This window comes from Rhinichthys klamathensis, unplaced genomic scaffold (assembly GCF_029890125.1).
Source record: "Rhinichthys klamathensis goyatoka isolate OS25496 unplaced genomic scaffold, OSU_Roscu_1.1 h1tg000197l_1, whole genome shotgun sequence".
In the NCBI taxonomy this organism is placed as follows: domain Eukaryota; kingdom Metazoa; phylum Chordata; class Actinopteri; order Cypriniformes; family Leuciscidae; genus Rhinichthys; species Rhinichthys klamathensis.
In genome coordinates, this window is record NW_026606723.1 from 987,921 (window position 1) to 1,008,406 (window position 20,486).

Below are 20,486 nucleotides of genomic sequence, written 5' to 3' on the forward strand. Positions count from 1 at the left end.
GCTGACTGACTTGTTGCACGCCGGTCTGTTGTTGTGGGGACATTTCCACGTGACGCTGAACGAAACGAACTGTAATTGGTTGTTTGACATGTCGGTCAAACGGCCTTATGGGCGGGCCTTGGCCAAAGAAAGCTGCTATGAGTTCCAGACCTTCAGCCGTCAGTCTGAAGGTCTGGCTACGCGAGACTACTGTACTTAAGTAGCTTTTTTGCGTATCTGTAGGCTACTTTACTCAAGTATTTAAATTTTGGGAGACTTTTACTTTAACTCCACTACATTTCAAAGTCAAATATCTTACTTTTTACTCCACTACATTTTCAAAATCAGTCGTTCCTTTTTATTTATGAGTGGATAAAAACGTAACTGGTCAAACGAGCCACCAATGAATCACAGTACAGCGGAATCTACTAAGCGCGAACCAGGGGTGCGTTTCCCAAAGCCAACTATGGTCGCAAGTTCCGTCGTTAACAATAGAGTTCAATGGAAATTGCGATCATAGTTGGATAACGATGCTTTCGGGAAACGCTCCCCAGAGCCGTTAAATATGAGAGTTGCGAACATAGATGGTTGTGACAGTGATCTCGCCGACGCGCGGTCACGTTATTCGTGTGGCTCTCAATAGTTCCAAACAAATCGCGTTGACAATGATTTTAAGCGGGACAGAGAGTAGCAGCTATTATTGCAGCAATTATCGGTAAGTATTGACGCATAATGTACTGCTTACGTTGCCACTAAAATGACTTGCATATAATAGCTTTTTTTTCTGGGGAGTAGCCTAGCAGAAACACTGCATTAATACGTTTTTGGGTTTAATTTTGGAGGGAATTGGCTGCTCCCATAACATATATATATAGAATATATATATAGGCTATATATAGCCTATACTGTATATGTGTGTGTGTGTGTGCGCGCGCGCGCGTGTGTGAATATATGTGTGTGTGTATGTGTCTGTGTGTGTGTGTGTATGTGTGTGTGTGTGTATATATATATATATATATATATATATATATATATATTTAATGGCGTTGTGCAGGTTTATGTGAATGTATCTTAACATTAAGATGTTAATAATTATGACCATAGGCGCTGGAGAAAAATATATGCAGTAAATACTGTAAATGTTTTATACCTTATGGGAACAGTCCCCTTCCCTCCAAAATTAAACACACAAAAAGTTAATTCAATTCAAATATATATACATACATACAGTATATATATATATATATATATATATAGGCCTATATATCATACTAATTCATGTCATTTCATTAATAGATTGGTGTGCCAAGAGTGACATTAGTCTTCACTTAGACTGAGTTAAGCGAGAGTCTTGTGACAAATTATAATAGGACATTATAGCCATAAAAAAAAATCAAAGTACTTGGATACTTAAGTACATTTGAAGCCAAATACTTTTGTACTTTTACTCAAGTGAATGTTTAAAGGCAGCACTTCTACTTTTACTTGAGTAATATTTTACCTTGAGTATCTTTACTTTTACTCAAGTATGGTATGTGTACTTCGTCCACCACTGGCTAAAGGGCTCTTAATGCCTCTCGACACCCCTGTCATGAACTATGCTAAACGCTGTCACTGGCCCGCTCCACTATCAGGCACGTGTTGGGGAAACAGGAACTTGCATGTGACAGAGTGTGTCTGAGTCTGATGTCAGATTGGCTGCCATGTCGCATTAGGCCTTGACTGTTATGAGTGGGCAAATAACAGTCCTGTCTAATGCATAACCTGTGTTTATGAGAAGACTGAACACCTTTTGTCTTCACACAGGTATAGTCTCAGGTAAGAGGCACTTTTGCTTCGCAAGTTTGCATAATCAATGCAACTAATTATATCAAAAAGGGGTTTAGATTTATTCAAAGGGATAGTTCACCCAAAAATGAACATTCTGTAATAATTTAGTCACCCTCAAGTTGTTCCAAACCTGTATGAATTTCTTTTCTTTTCTACTGAATTTAAATGGTGTTACAGTTTCGCGGGGATGCCTTATAAATAATAAATGTTACACATTCGGTATATGAGTAGGTCTACTATTTCGACTTCCTTGTTTGAAGCACAACATCATTCATGCTATCTCAACCATGGCTGTTTTAGCCACACAAACATAAAGCCTTTCTGAGGATGAACGAGAGGCTGACAGTGAATATGCTCGCAATATCTTGAACGTTATTGCCCCCTTGCGATTCAAATCAGAATAACACGTCTTTTTATCTTTGCCTGTGTTCTTTTTGTGTTATTAATATAATATCCTTATAATAAAATTCAAATAAAATAAATATATATTCTTGTCTATTTAGAATTAGCTTTTATTTTTCATATTTCAGTCTTCATTTTAGTTTTAGTAATTTTGTCATGTTTATTACTATTATTATTTTTTAGTAATTCTACAGGCCTATAACTTTTATTTATTTCAGTTTTAGTTTTTCATTTAATATTTATATTTTGTCATTTTGGATAAAAAGCATGGTTATTTCGCATTTTAATGCAAAATATGTCGTAGGCCATCCGGTTATTCTGTGAATACGGATAAAGCGCATAATGTGAACATTACTGTATAGATTTTAGTTTTCATTTTACAAATTTTTCTTTATGCGCTTTTGCCATTTTTATTTATTTATTTTATTGCATTTCTATATAGCTTTATTTTGATTTCAGTTTTAGTAATTTCAGTACTTCAAATTAAAATTATTTCAGTTAAAGTTTTTAAAGTGTAAGTTTTTCATTTAATATTAATAATTTATTTAAACTTTATTTCAATTACTGAAAATAATTTTTAATTGTTTTAGTTAACAATAATAACACTGATTATTTATATTGCTTTTTTATTATGTGAGGGAATGGAAACAGAAGATTGAACTCAAACATAGGTAAATAACTGTACAAATATGGGATTAAGTACCCGTTTTAAAGTGTTCCTAGAAGTCAAAGAGTCCATTTAAATTTTAAAATGATGTTAATTACTTTCCATTTTGTAGCATGTATAAACCAAATGTAAACTGTTATGCAGCCTTTCATTGAAAAGAATCCTTTACTGTTTTTGTTTTGTTTTTTGGGTGTTTATGCCTGTGAAAGAAAACACAAAAACTGAACAGATACATAAATATTCAGCCATGCATAATGAAGAGCTTTAATAATGTTTCAATGTTTTTCACCTCGAACGCTTTATGTACAGCAAGTGCTTTATCTGTAAAAGTGCTGCAATGGGAAATATATGACACTCTGTACACATTAAAAATCATGTGGAAACACAATTCAACCAATAGCTATTAAAAAGAAGCTGCTTAACACTGCCAGTAGCATAGACATTCATTGCAACGACTTTCAAATTAAGTGACATTCTGATAACAATTATTTTGCAGGCAAAAACTAAATCATCATGCAAACCCTGTGACCGTCCATCGTGGTAATGGACCAACTTAAAAGAGAAACATGCATTTGTGATGTGACACAACTGTAAAAAGTTAAAAAAATGCAGAAGAGGAAAAATAAAAGCCTGGAATACTCACACTTAGGGCTAAACTTTAGAACTGTACATTAATTATTCTAATGAGTGTCACAATGGTAACACAATAGAGGCACGACTTGTGCAAAAGAAAACAAGACTGTTCTACTAACTGTTCTAAACGTCACTTATTGCTTTGGTGCTAGAACAGAAAAATGGAACATTCCACATTTTTTACATCAACACTAATACATTTGTGAAACAATCATGTGCTCTGCATGATAACATTCACAAAACACACATTATCCTACCATATTTGGCAAGTAAATATTCGATTTTAAGCTCTGCTTCTTGGCAACAAATAGTAGGCTATGTAAGTATTTGATAGAAGAATTCAGAATATGACATGATGAAGGTTATGAACTTATGATTATCTGTTAATGCAGCAAGCAGAAATCATTTCCGTTTAATGGATTATTCCGGGTTCAGTGCAAGTTAGTTAATTGACAGCATCTGTTGATTACCACAAAAAAGAATGTTGACTCTTCCATTTGCTTTCTTTTTTTTTTTTAAAAATTGAAGCTAACAAGCACTTAAATCTATTATTTTGTTCAAATGTATTTTCTGAGTTGTCAAGGTATTTAAATCATTGTATTAACGGATGTTCTAAAATTTGGAACACAGAAAAGAATAGTAAGTGTTTTTTTTTACACTAAAATCATGTTAACATGTATATTGTTTACATCTTGTGGCTACACTATTGAAACTGAGTATTTTATTGTTTACAAATTGGCCCCATTCACTTCATTGTAAGGGGCCGTTCACACAGAACGCGTTTTTCCATTCCACTGCGCTACTTTTCCATTGTTTTTCAATTTAAACACGCTAGACGGACTTTTTTAACTGTTGCGCTCACGTCTCGCGTCTTTTGCAACGTCTCACACATGACACGGCATTCCACTGACCCGCGTCTCGTGTTTTTAACCGCAAAAACTGTGTGAACCGGCACTAAGTGCCTCACTGTAAACCAGATTTTGCTTTTTTAAAGAAAAGCAGAGACAAGTTAATATTATTTTGTGGTAATCAACATTATACCATAAGTGCTGTTGATTGAGCTGAATTTGTACTGAACCTTGAACATTCCTTTAACAGATTCACAATAAGTGAAGAAAGGTTATCCGTCATATACCAGCTGAAAAAGTATATGATACTGTATACAAACAAGGGCCACCTGTTTCTAAGTGTGCCTGGTATCAGTGCAGCCTTCTGCGGTGGATGTAGGTAGAAACTCTCGCATGCCTGAAGCTCACTGTCTTACCTAATATGTACCAACAGCTCGACCTACTGGTGGATAGGGAGCCCTGTCTAATCGGGAGAGATCTCCCTCCGATCCACATTCAGATGCTGATCAAGACTTCAGCATACAGTAGCTGTAAATATCACAATCATTGTGAAAGCTAAGGAGGTGCACTGTTGCCATGCGCACATACAATCAACATGGTCTTCAGCAGTGCTGGTGATCTTCAGTTGCTTCTGGTTAGATGGGCTGAAGGAGACATTGGTGAGAGAATGTGTGAGAAGAAGAGCAGCTGAGCAGTTGGGAGTAATGAGACATGGGCTTTAAGGATGAGAAGGTGAAGTGTCACAAGAGTTGAGATGAATGAGAAGCTACAGGTTGACCAGGTGAAGGTCCGAGGCCGTGAAGTGAGGACACAGTGCCATGTCAGGGTTCTTCAGCTGCTTCAGGACGCGCTTGTAGAACTTGGTGCGCACGCGGTTGAACTCCATGATGTCACACGGGTCCTCCTCGATCCAGAACCTGTGGAACTCCTGCATCAGATAACCTAAGAAAAACAAGAAATGATAAATATACAGGTTTTTTATATATATAAACCAAATGTAAATTCATGTCCCAGTTATACCTACACTTAATGTTTTCAATGTAAAAAAATTTTTTTATAATAATAAATAAATGAAACCAAATACAATTTTATATTGTATTTTTATAGTAATAAGTACGGAGCCCCTAAAGGGACCTTTGCAAAAATAAAAATATACAGACTTTCACGTGCTCACGAGAAACTATCGCTAAGTTTCTCGTGAGCATGTGAAAGTCTGTCAAAGTCCATTTATTAATGTTTATAAAAAAAAGTATAAAAGTTAAGAATTTTTACATTTATTCCAAAATAACAGCTAAAAGCAGTAACAATATTATTTCCGAACTGATGTTCAGCTGTTCTTTTTAATAGTCAACTTATTTTTGGATCATCAGTCATGCTCTGTAAACACTGGTCACAAACAAGATATACCTTTTATTTCACCAAGCTGATTGCTCAATAAAACTCCCAGAGTCATCATGTCTTCAGGCCATTTCAAGTTTGATTTAGATGTGACATAAAGAGGTGATATCTGACTGAGTTGATATCTGACTGACATTTTGTTCATTCAGACTGCACACGAAAACAAGAGGCGGGATTTATCGCACAAACCAATCATAGCTCAATGGAGACATTGCCTCCTCTCACATGACTTTCCCTCATTCATTCTCAATTACCCCCCTCTAAACCCACCGCACACTTTAGGTGGGTCTGTTAAAACTCAATGGGCTCAGGGGAGGCAAGAGAGACACGAACTCCAGCTGTAACTTTACCAGCTAGTGTCACTGTTGGACAGTGTCACTTTAGAAAAACTAGTGATTTATACACTTTTTAAAGTAAATTTTGCTTTTATATTTTGCTTTTAATATAATGTAATATAATTACATATATGGTCAGGAAAAGAGCAAGAATTGCACAAATACTGTAGAAACTTGCAGACAGCTTTTTACAGGGAGAAGAGTCAGTGTTGTTCCACTCAATTTTAATGGCTTCCAACAGTTCATGAGTAGTTGAAAAATGTGTGGTTGTCTTTGCAATTTGGGCAGGAGCATTGTCTTGTTGAAAAATAACATCTGAACAGTCCTCTTTAGATAGCAAGTTTTCAACTGTGGGAAGCAAGTCATTCTGCAATGTTCTCCTGTACTCCAAAGCTTTAAATGACTTTTAACAGTGAAGTAGTTCACCAATACCAGCAGCTAAATATTTTATATATATACAGGTCCTTCTCAAAAAATTAGCATATTGTGATAAAGTTCATTATTTTCCATAATGTAATGATAAAAATTAAACTTTCATATATTTTAGATTCATTGCACACCAACTGAAATATTTCAGGTCTTTTATTGTTTTAATACGGATGATTTTGGCATACAGCTCATGAAAACCCAAAATTCCTGTCTTAAAAAATTAGCATATCATGAAAAGGGTCTCTAAACGAGCTATTAACCTAATCATCTGAATCAACTAATTAACTCTAAACACCTGCAAAAGATTCCTGAGGCTTTTAAAAACTCCCAGCCTGTTTCATTACTCAAAACCGCAATCATGGGTAAGACTGCCGACCTGACTGCTGTCCAGAAGGCCATCATTGACACCCTCAAGCAAGAGGGTAAGACAGAAAGAAATTTCTGAACAAATAGGCTGGTCCCAGAGTGCTGTATCAAGGCACCTCAGTGGGAAGTCTGTGGGAAGGAAAAAGTGTGGCAAAAAACGCTGCACAACGAGAAGAGGTGACCGGACCCTGAGGAAGATTGTGGAGAAGGACCGATTCCAGACCTTGGGGGACCTGCGGAAGCAGTGGACTGAGTCTGGAGTAGAAACATCCAAAACCACCGTGCACAGGCGTGTGCAGGAAATGGGCTACAGGTGCCGCATTCCCCAGGTCAAGCCACTTTTGAACCAGAAACAGCGGCAGAAGCACCTGGCCTGGGCTACAGAGAAGCAGCACTGGACTGTTGCTCAGTTTTGCATGTCATTCGGAAATCAAGGTGCCAGAGTCTGGAGGAAGACTGGGGAGAAGGAAATGCCAAAATGCCTGAAGTCCAGTGTCAAGTACCCACAGTCAGTGATGGTCTGGGGTGCCATGTCAGCTGCTGGTGTTGGTGCACTGTGTTTTATCAAGGGCAGGGTCAATGCAGCTATCAGGAGATTTTGGAGCACTTCATGCTTCCATCTGCTGAAAAGCTTTATGGAGATGAAGATTTCATTTTTCAGCACGACCTGGCACCTGCTCACAGTGCCAAAACCACTGGTAAATGGTTTACTGACCATGGTATTACTGTGCTCAATTGGCCTGCCAGCTCTCCTGACCTGAACCCCATAGAGAATCTGTGGGATATTGTGAAGAGAAAGTTGAGAGACGCAAGACCCAACACTCTGGATGAGCTTAAGGCCGCTATCGAAGCATCCTGGGCCTCGATAACACCTCAGCAGTGCCACAGGCTGATTGCCTCCATGCCACGCCGCATTGAAGCAGTCATTTCTGCAAAAGGATTCCCGACCAAGTATTGACTATTGAGTGCATAACTGAACATAATTATTTGAAGGTTGACTTTTTTTTTTTTTTTATTAAAAACACTTATTTTATTGGTCGGATGAAATATGCTAATTTTTTTAGACAGGAATTTTGGGTTTTCATGAGCTGTATGCCAAAATCATCAGTATTAAAACAATAAAAGACCTGAAATATTTCAGTTGGTGTGCAATCAATCTAAAATATATGAAAGTTTAATTTTTATCATTACATTATGGAAAATAATGAACTTTATCACAATATGCTAATTTTTTTAGAAGGACCTGTATATATATATATATATATATATATATATATATATATATATATATATATATATATATATAATGTTTTAATTTACATAATGATTAGGGCATTTCATTTTATGTAATTTAATGAATCATAAATAATATATATGATATATAATTTATATCATGCTAAATGATTAAATGTAAACATTTTTATTTGGTTATTTTTACGAATGTAATAATTGTATAATTTAATGGCCATAAATGATGTATATAATTTAAAATGTATATTTAATTTTACTTCAAGAGTAGTTTTCACAACGAGAACAATGGCAACAGTATGATAACACTCACAGAAGGTCTGTTGGAAGTTCACTAGACTTGGCATCTCTGGTGCCACATTGTACAGATGAGTCTTCAGAGCCCCGCTCACCAGCAGGGAATATGCCAGGTCTGTGATGTTTATGCCAACTATGGCAAAGGAGTATCTGCACCACAAAAGATTTGGGTCAGCACAAAACACAATGTAAAAGAAATCCTTGTTTAGTGTAAATACACATTATATAATGTTAAGACACTGCCAGTGTTTGCCTGTGTGATTACATGTTTCTGTGTGCACATGTCAGCTGCACAGTGATTTAACAGGCTCCACGCTACACATCAGAGCTAATGCATCCTGAAACCCTCAAACAAAGCATCAGTGCTGCCACACAAACAGAGTTCAGGGACTCAACTACTAATAACTACTGCACACACAGCAGAATTATTTTTAACATTCACAGATGTAAGAACTGGTGTTCATGTTAGGCAGCACCACTCTACAAATGAATGTAGTGAAAATAAAATAAAAAACATTTTATTAATGGTTTAATGATTTTTTTTATTTATGTTTTTATTTTGCTAGTGTTGTGGATGCTTTCCTGGGTGTTGCTATGTGGTTGCAAAGGTGTGTTCAGAGAGCTTTTAGGATGTTACTGTGAGGTTGCAAATGTTATTTGGTTGCTTACTGACCCAAGTGAAAACACAGAGCACAAAGTTTATGTTCTAGTACCTTAAATTTGTGTGAAATAGTCTGCAATATTCTGAACTCACCCAATCGCTTTGTCAAATTTGTTCTTGTCCCACTCAGCTTTGCTCATCTTGCTGTGTGAAGAACCAAAATGTTAGTGTCCACTCAATCCTGTGCTAATAGTCTTTAAACGGCTAATATAATGGTCAACTACGTCAACAACGACAATTACACATCTGAGACTGGAGAAAAGAGAAAGCATTCACAGCTACTAACCAACGTTACAATGAAGCATAATGCCTTGTGTTTAGAGTGAGGTGAGGTAAGGCGTTTTGAGATTAAAACAACAACAAAATACAGCCATTAGTATGAGGCAAAATGATCAAATGAATTTCTTACTGAGATAGAAAAAATGGAGTACCTGGCTTCCTCTTTGGAAAGGTTCCTGCGTATGACAGTGATGGGAATAAAAAAAGAAGCAGGAACAGAAAAAAAGGAATGTGTGGGTGCATGATGTGCATGATGGTGAAGGAGCATGCTGAACGTTTGATTGATTACACATCATGAAAAAATCACCTGTTAACATAAACACGGTATGCACACACAGTAAAAAGCAATACACTGATAAGAGGCTTCTGGGGAACTACACCCTAACTGACATCATGTGGCAAGATCCTGATGTTGTGTGTTTGCTCATGTGCATTTAAAGCTTAAATGTGTCTTAAAGCCCATCAATCATATTTAGGGTGCTTTTTTGGATATAACAATGTATCATAACTAAGTATATACAGTAGAGTGAACATAGGAACCACTCAAGAGGATTATCTGAGGGATCTGACCTGTGTTTGGGCTGCAAGGAGTCATGGAGAACTTGGAGAGCAGTGGCTTTATCATTCTCTGCAAAATATCTGCAAATAAAAGGGGGAAAATCAGCCATTGAATTGTCCTGTTCGAAAACCTAGTGAGCTACCTATATAGTGTTCCAAAAGATACCCACTGAGATACCTCGTTTTGAGAAAATGCTTTTCAACAAGATCAGTGAAAAAAATCTAAGATAGCAAATGAAATATTGATCATAATGTAAAATTATTTAATTCTATAATACAAAGTAGTGAGAAAAACTAGTTGAGTGTAGTTCAAAAAATATATTTTGAATATATTTTTTAGCTTGGCAACCTGTTAGCATCAAAATCGATTGCTAGCTGATAAAAACTAGTTCAGTGTCATTCAAAAACTTATTTTACTCAATGTGTGTTATGCATTTAATGTTTATTAGAGTATATCGTGTTGTTAGCTTAGCAACATGTTAATGTCAAAATTTATTGCAAACTGATAGTTCAGTGTCATTCAAAAACTTATTTTACTCAATGTACGTTATATATGTAATGCTTATTTGAGTATTGTGTTGTTAGCTTAGCAACATGCTAACGTCAAAATTAGTCCAGTGCCATTCAAAAAACGTATTTTACTCAATGTATGTTATGTATTTAATGTTTATTAGAATATGGTGTTAGCTTAGCAATGCTAATGGCTAAATCTATTGCTATTTTAGTTGTGAATGCCTATGCAGAGCATTCCAAATTGGTCTTTTATGAGGTTACATGATGGTTGGGATGCTGCTTTAAAAGGTAGCAGTCTATTTAGTTAGTAGACAGTAAGGCTCACTATGTTTTGGAACAGGGTTAATATCTGGTATGATCTAAATAACTAGATTTCACTTAAGCACATATGTTTAAAGTAGTATAAAGATCTAATGTTTGTGCTGATTTCACCTCAGCAGATTCTACCAGGCTACTCACAGTAGGTTGTGCAAGCCCAAGAGACCCATGCCCCTGAAATCAGTCTTGGGGTCGTTTCCTTGGAAACCAATCTCACACCATTGCTTGGAGATGCGTCCAGAGAGAGGAGAATCAGGGCGGAGTTCCTTCCACAGCTGGTGAGAAAAATATGTTTGAGAAAGGTGTCACTTTTAAAGACTATTACATATAGATGTTAAATTTGTAGCTATTGAAGTTCTGTTAAATTCTGAATTATAATACCCTATAACATATTTCTCAATCATTAAAAAAGACTGGCAACCACTAATACCTTCATGAGCATCTCCTCATGTGCTGGGTTTTCACAGTCGTACGGCTCTCTACGCAGCTTCTCCACCTCCACTACTAGGTTTCGGTAACCCGCAATCTGGAGGAGGCAAGCCTGGAGAGAGATGCCAAGCCTGGAAGAAGTCAAGAAATACAGTATATGTGTTCAAAAAGTAAGAACTTAGTAGATGAACACACTATCAGCAAATGACGGGGTCCTTACTGTGGGTTAGTGTCGAGGTTGATCTTTTTCAGGGACATAATATCATCGATAGTTTTCTCAACAGAGTCTGGGTGAATGCTGATGGCAGACTGCAAAAGCTATGGAGGTAGAGTAATTGAAAGGAAGATTATTCAGATATTAGCTAATACACAAAAATGGAATAATATGTAAAAAATTGTGCAGCCTTGTAGTTTGAGACGGGCTTATAAACAGTGTTGATATTGTTAACTAAACTAAGTAATACAAATCATTTACGTTAATTGAAATAAAGCTGAAATAAATATAAATAATAGATGAAAACTTAAATGAAAATTAGAAATTTTGAAGTACTAAAATAAAAAAATAAAAAAACTTAAATAAAAAATAAATTTAAGCTAAACAGAAATATATTTTTAAAAAATGACAAAAGAACATTAAAATCCCTAAAACTTAATTTAAAATGAAAACGGAAAATATCAAAATAAATAAAAAATATTGATAAATACAATAATTCTATTTAAATAATACAAAAATAACATTGCTTATTATATTACATAAAATTACAAAATACCTTCCATTTTATATTATTAAATGTTACAATAAAATAGATACAATATATAAAATATTTGTACTTCATAAACCAACAACCTCATGACTCACCTCATGTTTAGAACATTTGAGTGAGGATTCTGTGAAATGAAAGGAAACATAAAATAATATACAAAATGTCCCCACATACATTTCACTGTAGATGTACCACTAAATAGAATTTAGTACTGAAAGTATTTACCGATCTTGAGCGTCCTTCGAGCACCAGGTTTGTTATTGTAACAGATGCGTTGAAGCTCACATCGTCCTGTCACCTTCCTGATGACAAACTTCAGGCCCCGCCACAAACACTTACAGTAAAGGAACACCAGCAACTGGGTCAGTACCCTAGAAGATTCAAAGAAATAAAGAGGCCTGAATAAAGCGACACAAGTCCAGAACTGATAGGCCTAATACACTTGCGTATTCTGTCCCAGAATAAAGCGTACTCACTGGGGTATTTTGAAAGCTCATTATATTTGAGTACAATAAATCTGAACTGCATAACCTTCAGATGTGCGTTTCCCATGAACACTCCTCGAGCTATTCAAAGAGAAATGCACATTATTTTTCTCTTGTCTACAAAAGCTAGGCCTAATTCCCTTTGTAAAAAGCATATCTGTGTTTTGAGAGAGAGATGTGGGCCATGATGATGAAATGGGTCACAGTTCTGCAAAGATGTGTGTGATGAAAGTGAAATATAATTGTGAAAGTAATATTCTGTGTCTAACTACTGTATGCATCTGTTTTTGAATCAATGCATGGTTGAATTCATCCATCCGTATTATATACTAATCTAATTGCGGTCTATTTCACTACAGAAAAACACACTGGGCTAGGAATAAACCTGTTTGAGTCCGGTTGCTGAGAGTTACTGCTCACAGGATAGACTCGCCTCCCCATCGGCATGCAATGAATTTGCTGTCAAACCTGCGTTTTGTAAAAAAGGTGTTATTGTGAAAACTGTTGAACAGGAGTGACGTGTCTTGAAGGTAATAAGCAGTAGTCTGGTCTCTACCTCTAAAGGTCTAGGCGAAATACAAAACTACATTCACTGGGAGCAACCTGGGTTTAATGCCTTCAACATAATTTATTGTAAACAATATAATTAAGAGAAGTGGCTGATAAGAAAGCACTTAAAACTGAAAGCTAGAGGACAACTCACCCAGGGATAATTAATTAAAATTATTAAAAGGAAATTAAAAGGTATTTATCAGTCATTTACATTTTAAGAGCTATTTGACAAAGAATGTTAGTATGAAAAGGCCTCTGACTGGTGTGTGTGTGTGTGTGGGGAGGCATATTTGATCTTTATGATATATTATATATAATATGTAGAAATATATAATATTTGTTTCCACATCTATGACATAATTGGGCAATAATGCATGCAATATAAATGTGTTATTATAATCTGATAAAATTCAATTATAATTTAATTTATATTTTTGTTTCCACATCCATGACATAATTGGGCCATTCAACTATGCATATATGAAACCTATCGGTGAATTTAATCATGTGTTTTTTTTTTAATGGAAAATGAAAGCAATGACATTTCAGCTTCAAAGCAATAATAAGCTTGTCACTATTAAGCAGTAAGACGTACTTACCTTAGAAAATGCTTCATCGTGATTGTCTGCTTTGCTACAACTGTATAACTCACATTCGCGGATGGTCTGACCACCTGCACAAAACACAATTCAAAATAAATACTACAATGTAATTCTTTAATTGTTGTATTGCATTAAACGTGGATACAAATCGCAATAATGTCTTAAGGTCGTCAGTGTGGCGTTAGCCGGATTAAGACGTTGCCGTGGGTAACTGCTCCCACAACCAACATACGATCTCTACATAATCCACTTTCACATAATGTCTAATGCGTTATTTCATCATACATGAGTCGTTTATAATAAAGTCAAATATCACAGGTTATATAACACCAAATGGACTCATTTGCCGTCGAGCCTAGCTCTTTAATTTTGCATTAGGTGTTATTCTGCTCTGTTCTCTATTCTACACCACACACATGGTCGTGTGTGAAAACTGAGTATCAAATAATTGATCTGAGTATCTGATAAAATATAAATAAATGGCAGGAACATACGTTTCAAGATGTCGCTGTGAATTGGAATATGCCTGTCCTCCTCTCTCTGCAAGGCAGGTACCTGTTATTCCTCCATGATGAGCATGTGAATGAGGGAGGGCGGGCGCTTCAGAGCATCGCAATGCAGCGCTGCTGTGCCGGAAAGAACCCAGCAGACCCTGCTGTCACTCGAACTCTTGAATTCTTGGAAGTATTATAGATTTAACTGTTTTTCCATCATTTAGAATTGAATAGTATCTTGCTCTTCTAGAACCAGAGTGTGGGACATTCCTCAGTAAACTTTAAATTAGCATTTTATTCTAACATCTTGAAACTTCAGGAATCACAAAATTCATTTAATATAGGCTTCCCAGTTTATGTTAATAAAAAGATAACAAACAAGCAGCTTTGTCATAATTCCAATATCTTACCAACAATATAACCTTCTGCTTTCATATAGGGGAGCCTTCAAATATTAAGACAACAGACAAAAAAAAAGAGAGAAAAAAAGAAAAAAAAAGAGTTGAGAACCACTGCTCCAGCAGGACCACCAATACAACTTGGTATACAAACCTATAGTTTTTTGGTAAAACTTTACAATACGGTTCCAGTTGTTTAACATGAAATAACAATGAAAATTAAATCTATAAAGCATTTCATTAATTTCGACATTTACTTACAAAAAATGTATCTGTTCATTATTGAATGGACCTGAACTAACAAGAACCAGAAATGAACTTTTATTTTATTATTTACTAACATTAGCAAATATAAATAGCCTACTCTAACAAAGTGCATTGACTAAAAATAACATGGGACCTTATTGTTTACTGTATATTCATACAATTTTATAACTATTACTAACTTTTATAGAGTCTGGTGAATCGTCCAGGAGTCTAAAAACAGGAGTTTTATAAGCCAAAACCTTTATAATGTAAAGCCAACTTAGCATATTTGACAAACACCACTATTACTGATTAACTATGAAACATAAAACCACTTTAATGGTCATAAATAATAACTCCAAATGTGCACATGATACATAAAATATAAACATACATAAAACATGTTCAATACCAATAATACATCTAACAAGTTGAATATGAAAAGTTATTTTTCGATCTACAGTTTCATAGCTTTTCATAATTTTGTAATGCAAGTAAAAAAAAGTATTAAATCAAGAATACAAAGTTAAAGAATGTTAATACAAGTAATAATACTGGAAGGTAGTACTGTTCAAATCATAGTGCATAACTTTATGAAATATATTTTTCTTGTTTGAATGTACCATCTGAACTTCAATTTGCAATTTATATGCAAATTGGTGTATATAAAAATACAGACTGAAGGCACACTGAAGTGGACTTAAAATCCATAAAAATAAACACTGTCTTTGGCAAAAAATACAAACTCTTCTAAAGACAATCTGTGAAATCCATTACTGTACATTGTAGAGCTTTATGTCAGGGAATAGTGCCCATTGCAATGTGCTTTGTGATTGGACCCTGTTCTATCCAGATCATGCCCTTCCTTCTGCAGCCGATCTACGGCTCCCTCTTGTTGGACATCAGCAGATGAAGCAAGATGATACACCTCGTCATCAGTGGCATACGACTGATCGCCAGTGTAGGTCGGTACGACGTTGAACATGATGAAACCAAGTGTGATCACCACAAAAGACACGATATAGAGGCCTGTGAACTGTGAAGAAAGAAGAAAAAATATATATACGTGATCAAGCAAACTCTAGAAGCTAAAACTACTTCATTAAAAGATTTAAAACATAAAATAGTATCCACAGAAATATCAAGAATCGGTGCAAACACTCAAAATGTCAACACCCATGGCCAATTATTTCAGCATGAGGACTGAGACGAAGATATTGGAAAATGCGTAAATCTTTTTTTTTTGTGGCACTTTTATTGAAAATTTTCTGAAAATGTGTTCTTTCTACTGCTCACCTTGTAGTGAAAAAGGAAAATGCCACAGAAGAGGCTGAAAAGGTCAGCAGTCAGCAGCGAGAGGTTTACAGCAGTGGCGCTGGTCATCTTCACTATGACAGGCATGAAACTGTACAGCCCATACATGCACAGAGTATACGCAACAAAGAGCAGGCCTACAGAATACAAATATTTAGTTATCTAATGATAATCTAACTAGATAATATTATCTTCAAGTCAATGTCAATAAAAAAAGTAACATTTTACACTTAGTTACGCACTTATTCTCCAGTTCCAGCTGATGACAGGTATAGCTTTGGATTCAAGTATAGCCCTTTAAAACAAAAAGCACAGTTCACCTAAAAGGAACTAGGGCTAATGATTTACAATCATGTTTAAACGTTTGGGGTCAGTAAGATTTGTAATGTTTTTGAGAAAAATAACACTTTAAAATAAGTTTTCTATTAGAATATTTTAAAATGAAATGTATTCTTGTGATAGCAAAGCTCAATTTTCAGCACCATTACTCCAGTCTTCAGTGTCACATGATCCTTCAAAAATCATTCTAATATGTTGATTTGGACCTCAAGAAACATTTCTTATTATTATCAATGTTTCTTTTCAATTATCATCAACAGTTGCTGCTGCTTAAAATTCTTGTGGAAACACTAATATACTCTAAAATGTAACACATTTGCAAAATGCCAGCCTATGGTCTTCATTGGCTGCATGCAAACAACATCTCCTTTGACTGGAAGAGTTTGGTTTGTGTTGTAGACATGCGAGAAAACGCCGTTTTCAGTGCTGCATATCCAATGATGAGGACTTGCGCTGGAATTGATACCGGAAACCGACGCCATCGTTCATATCACGGTGTATCAAGCACAGAGGAAAGCCTCCGGAGCTGAAATTCAAATATGGTAATAGGCGTTTTGTTTCAGACACATGCTGTAAGCAGTAGACCAATCACAACAGACTGGGCCATCTGACCAATCAGAGCAGAGTAGGCTCTCAGAAAGGAGTCTTTGGACAAACCGTTTTCAGTGAGGTGATGTGCAATGTACATTATGATTTATTTTTATTTTTTTACCTTGGTTGCATGTAAATTTTTGACCTTGGATGCAAAACTAAATTAGGCACCTTAAAAATAATGTAATAGGGTCACTTTAATAAGAACAGCATTTATTTGAGATATAAATCTTTGATAACATTATAAAAATGTCCTTCTGTCAATCTTACTGACCCCAAACTTTTGCACGGTAGTGTACATATCGCTTCTCTTTTTCAAAAGCGAGGACTTCTCATGATGTGGCCATTCCCTTTGAAAATGAGGTGGTGGACATAAAACTTACATCTGCACACCACTGATGAGGGTCCCAAAGAGCCCTATCATGCCCAAGAACTCCGCCCTGCTCAGGTTTTTCACAGTGTATTCCTGACAGACGTTAGACACTGCATACAGAGCAGCACTGATCAACACAAGTCCATCCCCCAACAACACATGACTACCTGCAGTGACAGAAAAAGCACAAGAAAGAGAGACACAGATCAACTATTCTGGTGCACGATTTCAAGCAACAGACAAACTACAGTCTATGATAACCCCCCCCCCCCCCCAGTATAAAGTACAGTACTTACTTGAGCCTTGGTCTCTCCCCGCCAGCAGATCTGCTCCCACCATCGCCCCGACCCCAAACAAGCACACGGCCACAGCTACAAAATGCAATGGTCTGTAGCGAGTCTTCAAGAAGATCCACGAGAGCACCATCAGAACCGGGATAACAAAACAGTCCAGCAGCTGCAACACATAACAGATATTATATTATATTTGACACAAACACTCCAAAGTAGTAAGTGTGTGTGTGTACGAAGAATGTATTCTTACCTGTATACTTGTAAGCGTAGTGAACTGGTATGCCTTTACAACAGTGTAGTTGGCTTGCACATCCGTAAAAGCCATCAGAAAATACTTCCACCACTTTGTTTTTAGAATTTGAACAATATTACTTTCACCTAAATTATGGGGGGGAAAAAGGATTAATCCAAGCTGTGAACTGAAAAATATATATATAGCATATCTTCTGTACTAACTTGCATTGCTGGATGAAAACTACATGAGGTTTTTATGAGTAGTACATTTTAACTTTGGATGTTGAGAACACTCAATAAATATTTTAAAGATTTTTATACTGCCTTCACTTGCTATCAGAAACTTCCTACTTCTGAAGTTGTGATTAAGAACTCGTCACATTCAAGAGCTTTGTTGTTGAAAAGAACAGGAGTCATGGAGGACACCAGGTGTATTCTTCCCCATTTATTGGAAAAATCGTAATAAGTCTTTCCCTGCCAGAGTTTTTTTTTTTTTTAAGTTGCCAGCCACCGCCAGCATTTTTGATAATTTTAACAATTTTCATGGCCCCCAAAATATTTTGTTACATGAATATCTGAACATGCAATACATCAAAAGAAAGAGCATACTCTCTGTTTTTAAACAGAAAACCCATTTTATTCTAGCTTCATGCATTTTTTTTTAATCAACACTTTAGTGTGGGTAAGTTTCATAAAAAAGCAACATTGAGCAAAAAGCTGAGAAAATCTTGTTTTTGTCAAAGACTACATCTGGATCGGATTCAGAATGATGATCAAAACATAGATGGAGTCGATCGAGTCCATCAACACACCTAATGCTTGCACAGTCCTATAGCTCGTCCTGGGTCGACATTTCATTCGGTAACATTAGGCAGTTTTGATTTATATGCCGCTTAATGATGATCGTGTTATTTTACATAAGTATATGCTATTGTTTGTTTATGTTTGTCTACTTCTTCGCCTGTGTTTTGATCCGGAGATTCTGTCCTCTTTCAGAAGATGTGTCATAGCGCCCCCTACCATATATCAGTGAAAACACAGAAATCTGGAAATTTCCATCAATGGTGGGGAAAGAGTTAAAGCCAAAATGATATTTAGCATCCCATTCATTGACAACCATTTAAATATTCACCATGCTATCTAGATAGTCAGCTTGCTGACAATTCTGGAATTTCGGTCAAATACAGCCTGTGTATAAAACATACAATACGCTTCAAATGATTATTCATAATATGTCAATATGGACCATTTTAACAAGACAAGGTGATGTAGCTGTTGTGGGGGGGGGGGGGGGGGGGAGACTAAAGAATCTCAGTCACAGCAGCGATTGTTTTCTCTCCACCATGTTTAAAGTTTATGGCCCGCCCCACTCGGGAACTTCTGTATCAAAATTATCCCCAAGCTTCCCAGTGGTAAATACAACTTGAGAGGGTGTTCATGTCCAATTTTTAACTAGGAAACTTGTATTTATGATAATTTCGATAGCACGTGAAGGCAGCATTAATCCACAAGATTGGCCATACAGGCATGAATCCTTAAATAAGTTTATTTAAAATCTGGAGCAATCCTATGATAAATATGGTCATGGCAACATTATTCTGCCCTTCTAAACATCTGATAAAAGCAGTGAGTGAGTGAGTGATTCCATGCAGGGAAGGTGTGCTGCAGCGTACCTCTCCTGAAGGCTAAGGCTAAAGTATAGGTGAGCAGCAGCAAGGTGTAATTGAGAAAGCTTTGCAGCATTGGCGTCTCTACCCCAGCATCTGCCAGATACTGACATGTAACTGCCGTCCCACATATCAGCATGGACAGGGCCTGACCCATTACAATAGTTTTGAAGAGCTGCCTGTAAACACAATTCTCAAGTTACTATGAAAGAATTACCATGAATATGCAGACAACTGCCACTTAAAAACATTTTCAAACCATAAAATAGAAATCACACCATGTAAATACATCTTTGAGCGTGAGATTCCGAGGACCACAGAGGAATTTCCTCCAGCGGCTGAGAGTTCCCAAGCTTCCATACGTAAACAAGTCCTCTCCTGCCTCACGATCCATATTTTACACAGAGACCTAGAAAATTCAGAGAAAGTGTATGAAGAATATCACGTTGGAAAGGTCACGCTGGACGTAGGCAGAAGTACCGCCCCATTGTTTTAAACATCCAGGATACACACACGAAAGGACCATTTTAAACAATAAACTGACACAAAGACAAATGTCATTCAACAAAATTTAAACGATCCTCCTCCACGCTTGTAAACAATGGGGCGGTACTTCAGCCTACGTCCAGCGTGACCTTTCCAACGTGATTATGTAATGCCTGGCGTGTCGCAGACCAGCACAAGACGAACAATTGTGGTTAAAAAGTAGATCAATTTTTTTTTTTTTTTGAAAATGACCGATCGTTTCACTAGATAAGACCCTATTCCTCAGCTGGGATCGTGCAGAGCCCTTTGGAGCTCTTCAAAGCCCTTTGAAACTGCATTGATTTGGACTTCAACAATTTGGTTACCGTTGAAGTCCATTGTGTGGAGAAAAATCCTGAAATGTCTTTTCCACTGAAGAAAGAAAGACATGAACATCTTGGATGGCATTGGGGCGAGTA

The 20,486-nt window shown here is 36.3% G+C and overlaps 2 protein-coding genes across 5 annotated transcripts; both read right to left on the minus strand.

The window, feature by feature from the left end:
- Window positions 1-4,489: 4,489 nt before the first annotated feature.
- On the minus strand, window positions 4,490-14,166 carry elmod1 (ELMO/CED-12 domain containing 1). Of its 4 annotated transcripts, none has more exons than XM_056262968.1 (12): window positions 14,088-14,166; window positions 13,591-13,664; window positions 12,180-12,325; window positions 12,050-12,078; window positions 11,411-11,508; window positions 11,192-11,321; window positions 10,903-11,036; window positions 9,943-10,011; window positions 9,525-9,548; window positions 9,187-9,237; window positions 8,449-8,582; window positions 4,490-5,301 (listed from the first exon to the last, which is right to left on the minus strand). In XM_056262968.1, exons 2-12 carry the CDS (start codon window positions 13,605-13,607, stop codon window positions 5,126-5,128), a joined length of 1,008 nt encoding a protein of 335 aa, XP_056118943.1. In that variant the 5' UTR covers window positions 13,608-13,664; window positions 14,088-14,166; the 3' UTR covers window positions 4,490-5,125. The 4 variants fall into 4 exon arrangements, with proteins under 4 accessions (XP_056118943.1, XP_056118941.1, XP_056118942.1 ...); XM_056262966.1 differs by lacking the exon at window positions 14,088-14,166 and adding an exon at window positions 12,825-12,907 and having other exon boundaries at window positions 13,591-13,606; XM_056262967.1 differs by lacking the exons at window positions 9,525-9,548; window positions 14,088-14,166 and adding an exon at window positions 12,825-12,907 and having other exon boundaries at window positions 13,591-13,605.
- Window positions 14,167-15,489: 1,323 nt separating this feature from the next.
- On the minus strand, window positions 15,490-19,969 carry slc35f2 (solute carrier family 35 member F2). The gene is made up of 8 exons (XM_056262971.1): window positions 19,821-19,969; window positions 19,549-19,721; window positions 17,892-18,019; window positions 17,645-17,804; window positions 17,359-17,515; window positions 16,288-16,340; window positions 16,028-16,182; window positions 15,490-15,767 (listed from the first exon to the last, which is right to left on the minus strand). Exons 1-8 carry the CDS (start codon window positions 19,934-19,936, stop codon window positions 15,525-15,527), a joined length of 1,185 nt encoding a protein of 394 aa, XP_056118946.1. The 5' UTR covers window positions 19,937-19,969; the 3' UTR covers window positions 15,490-15,524.
- Window positions 19,970-20,486: the final 517 nt, after the last annotated feature.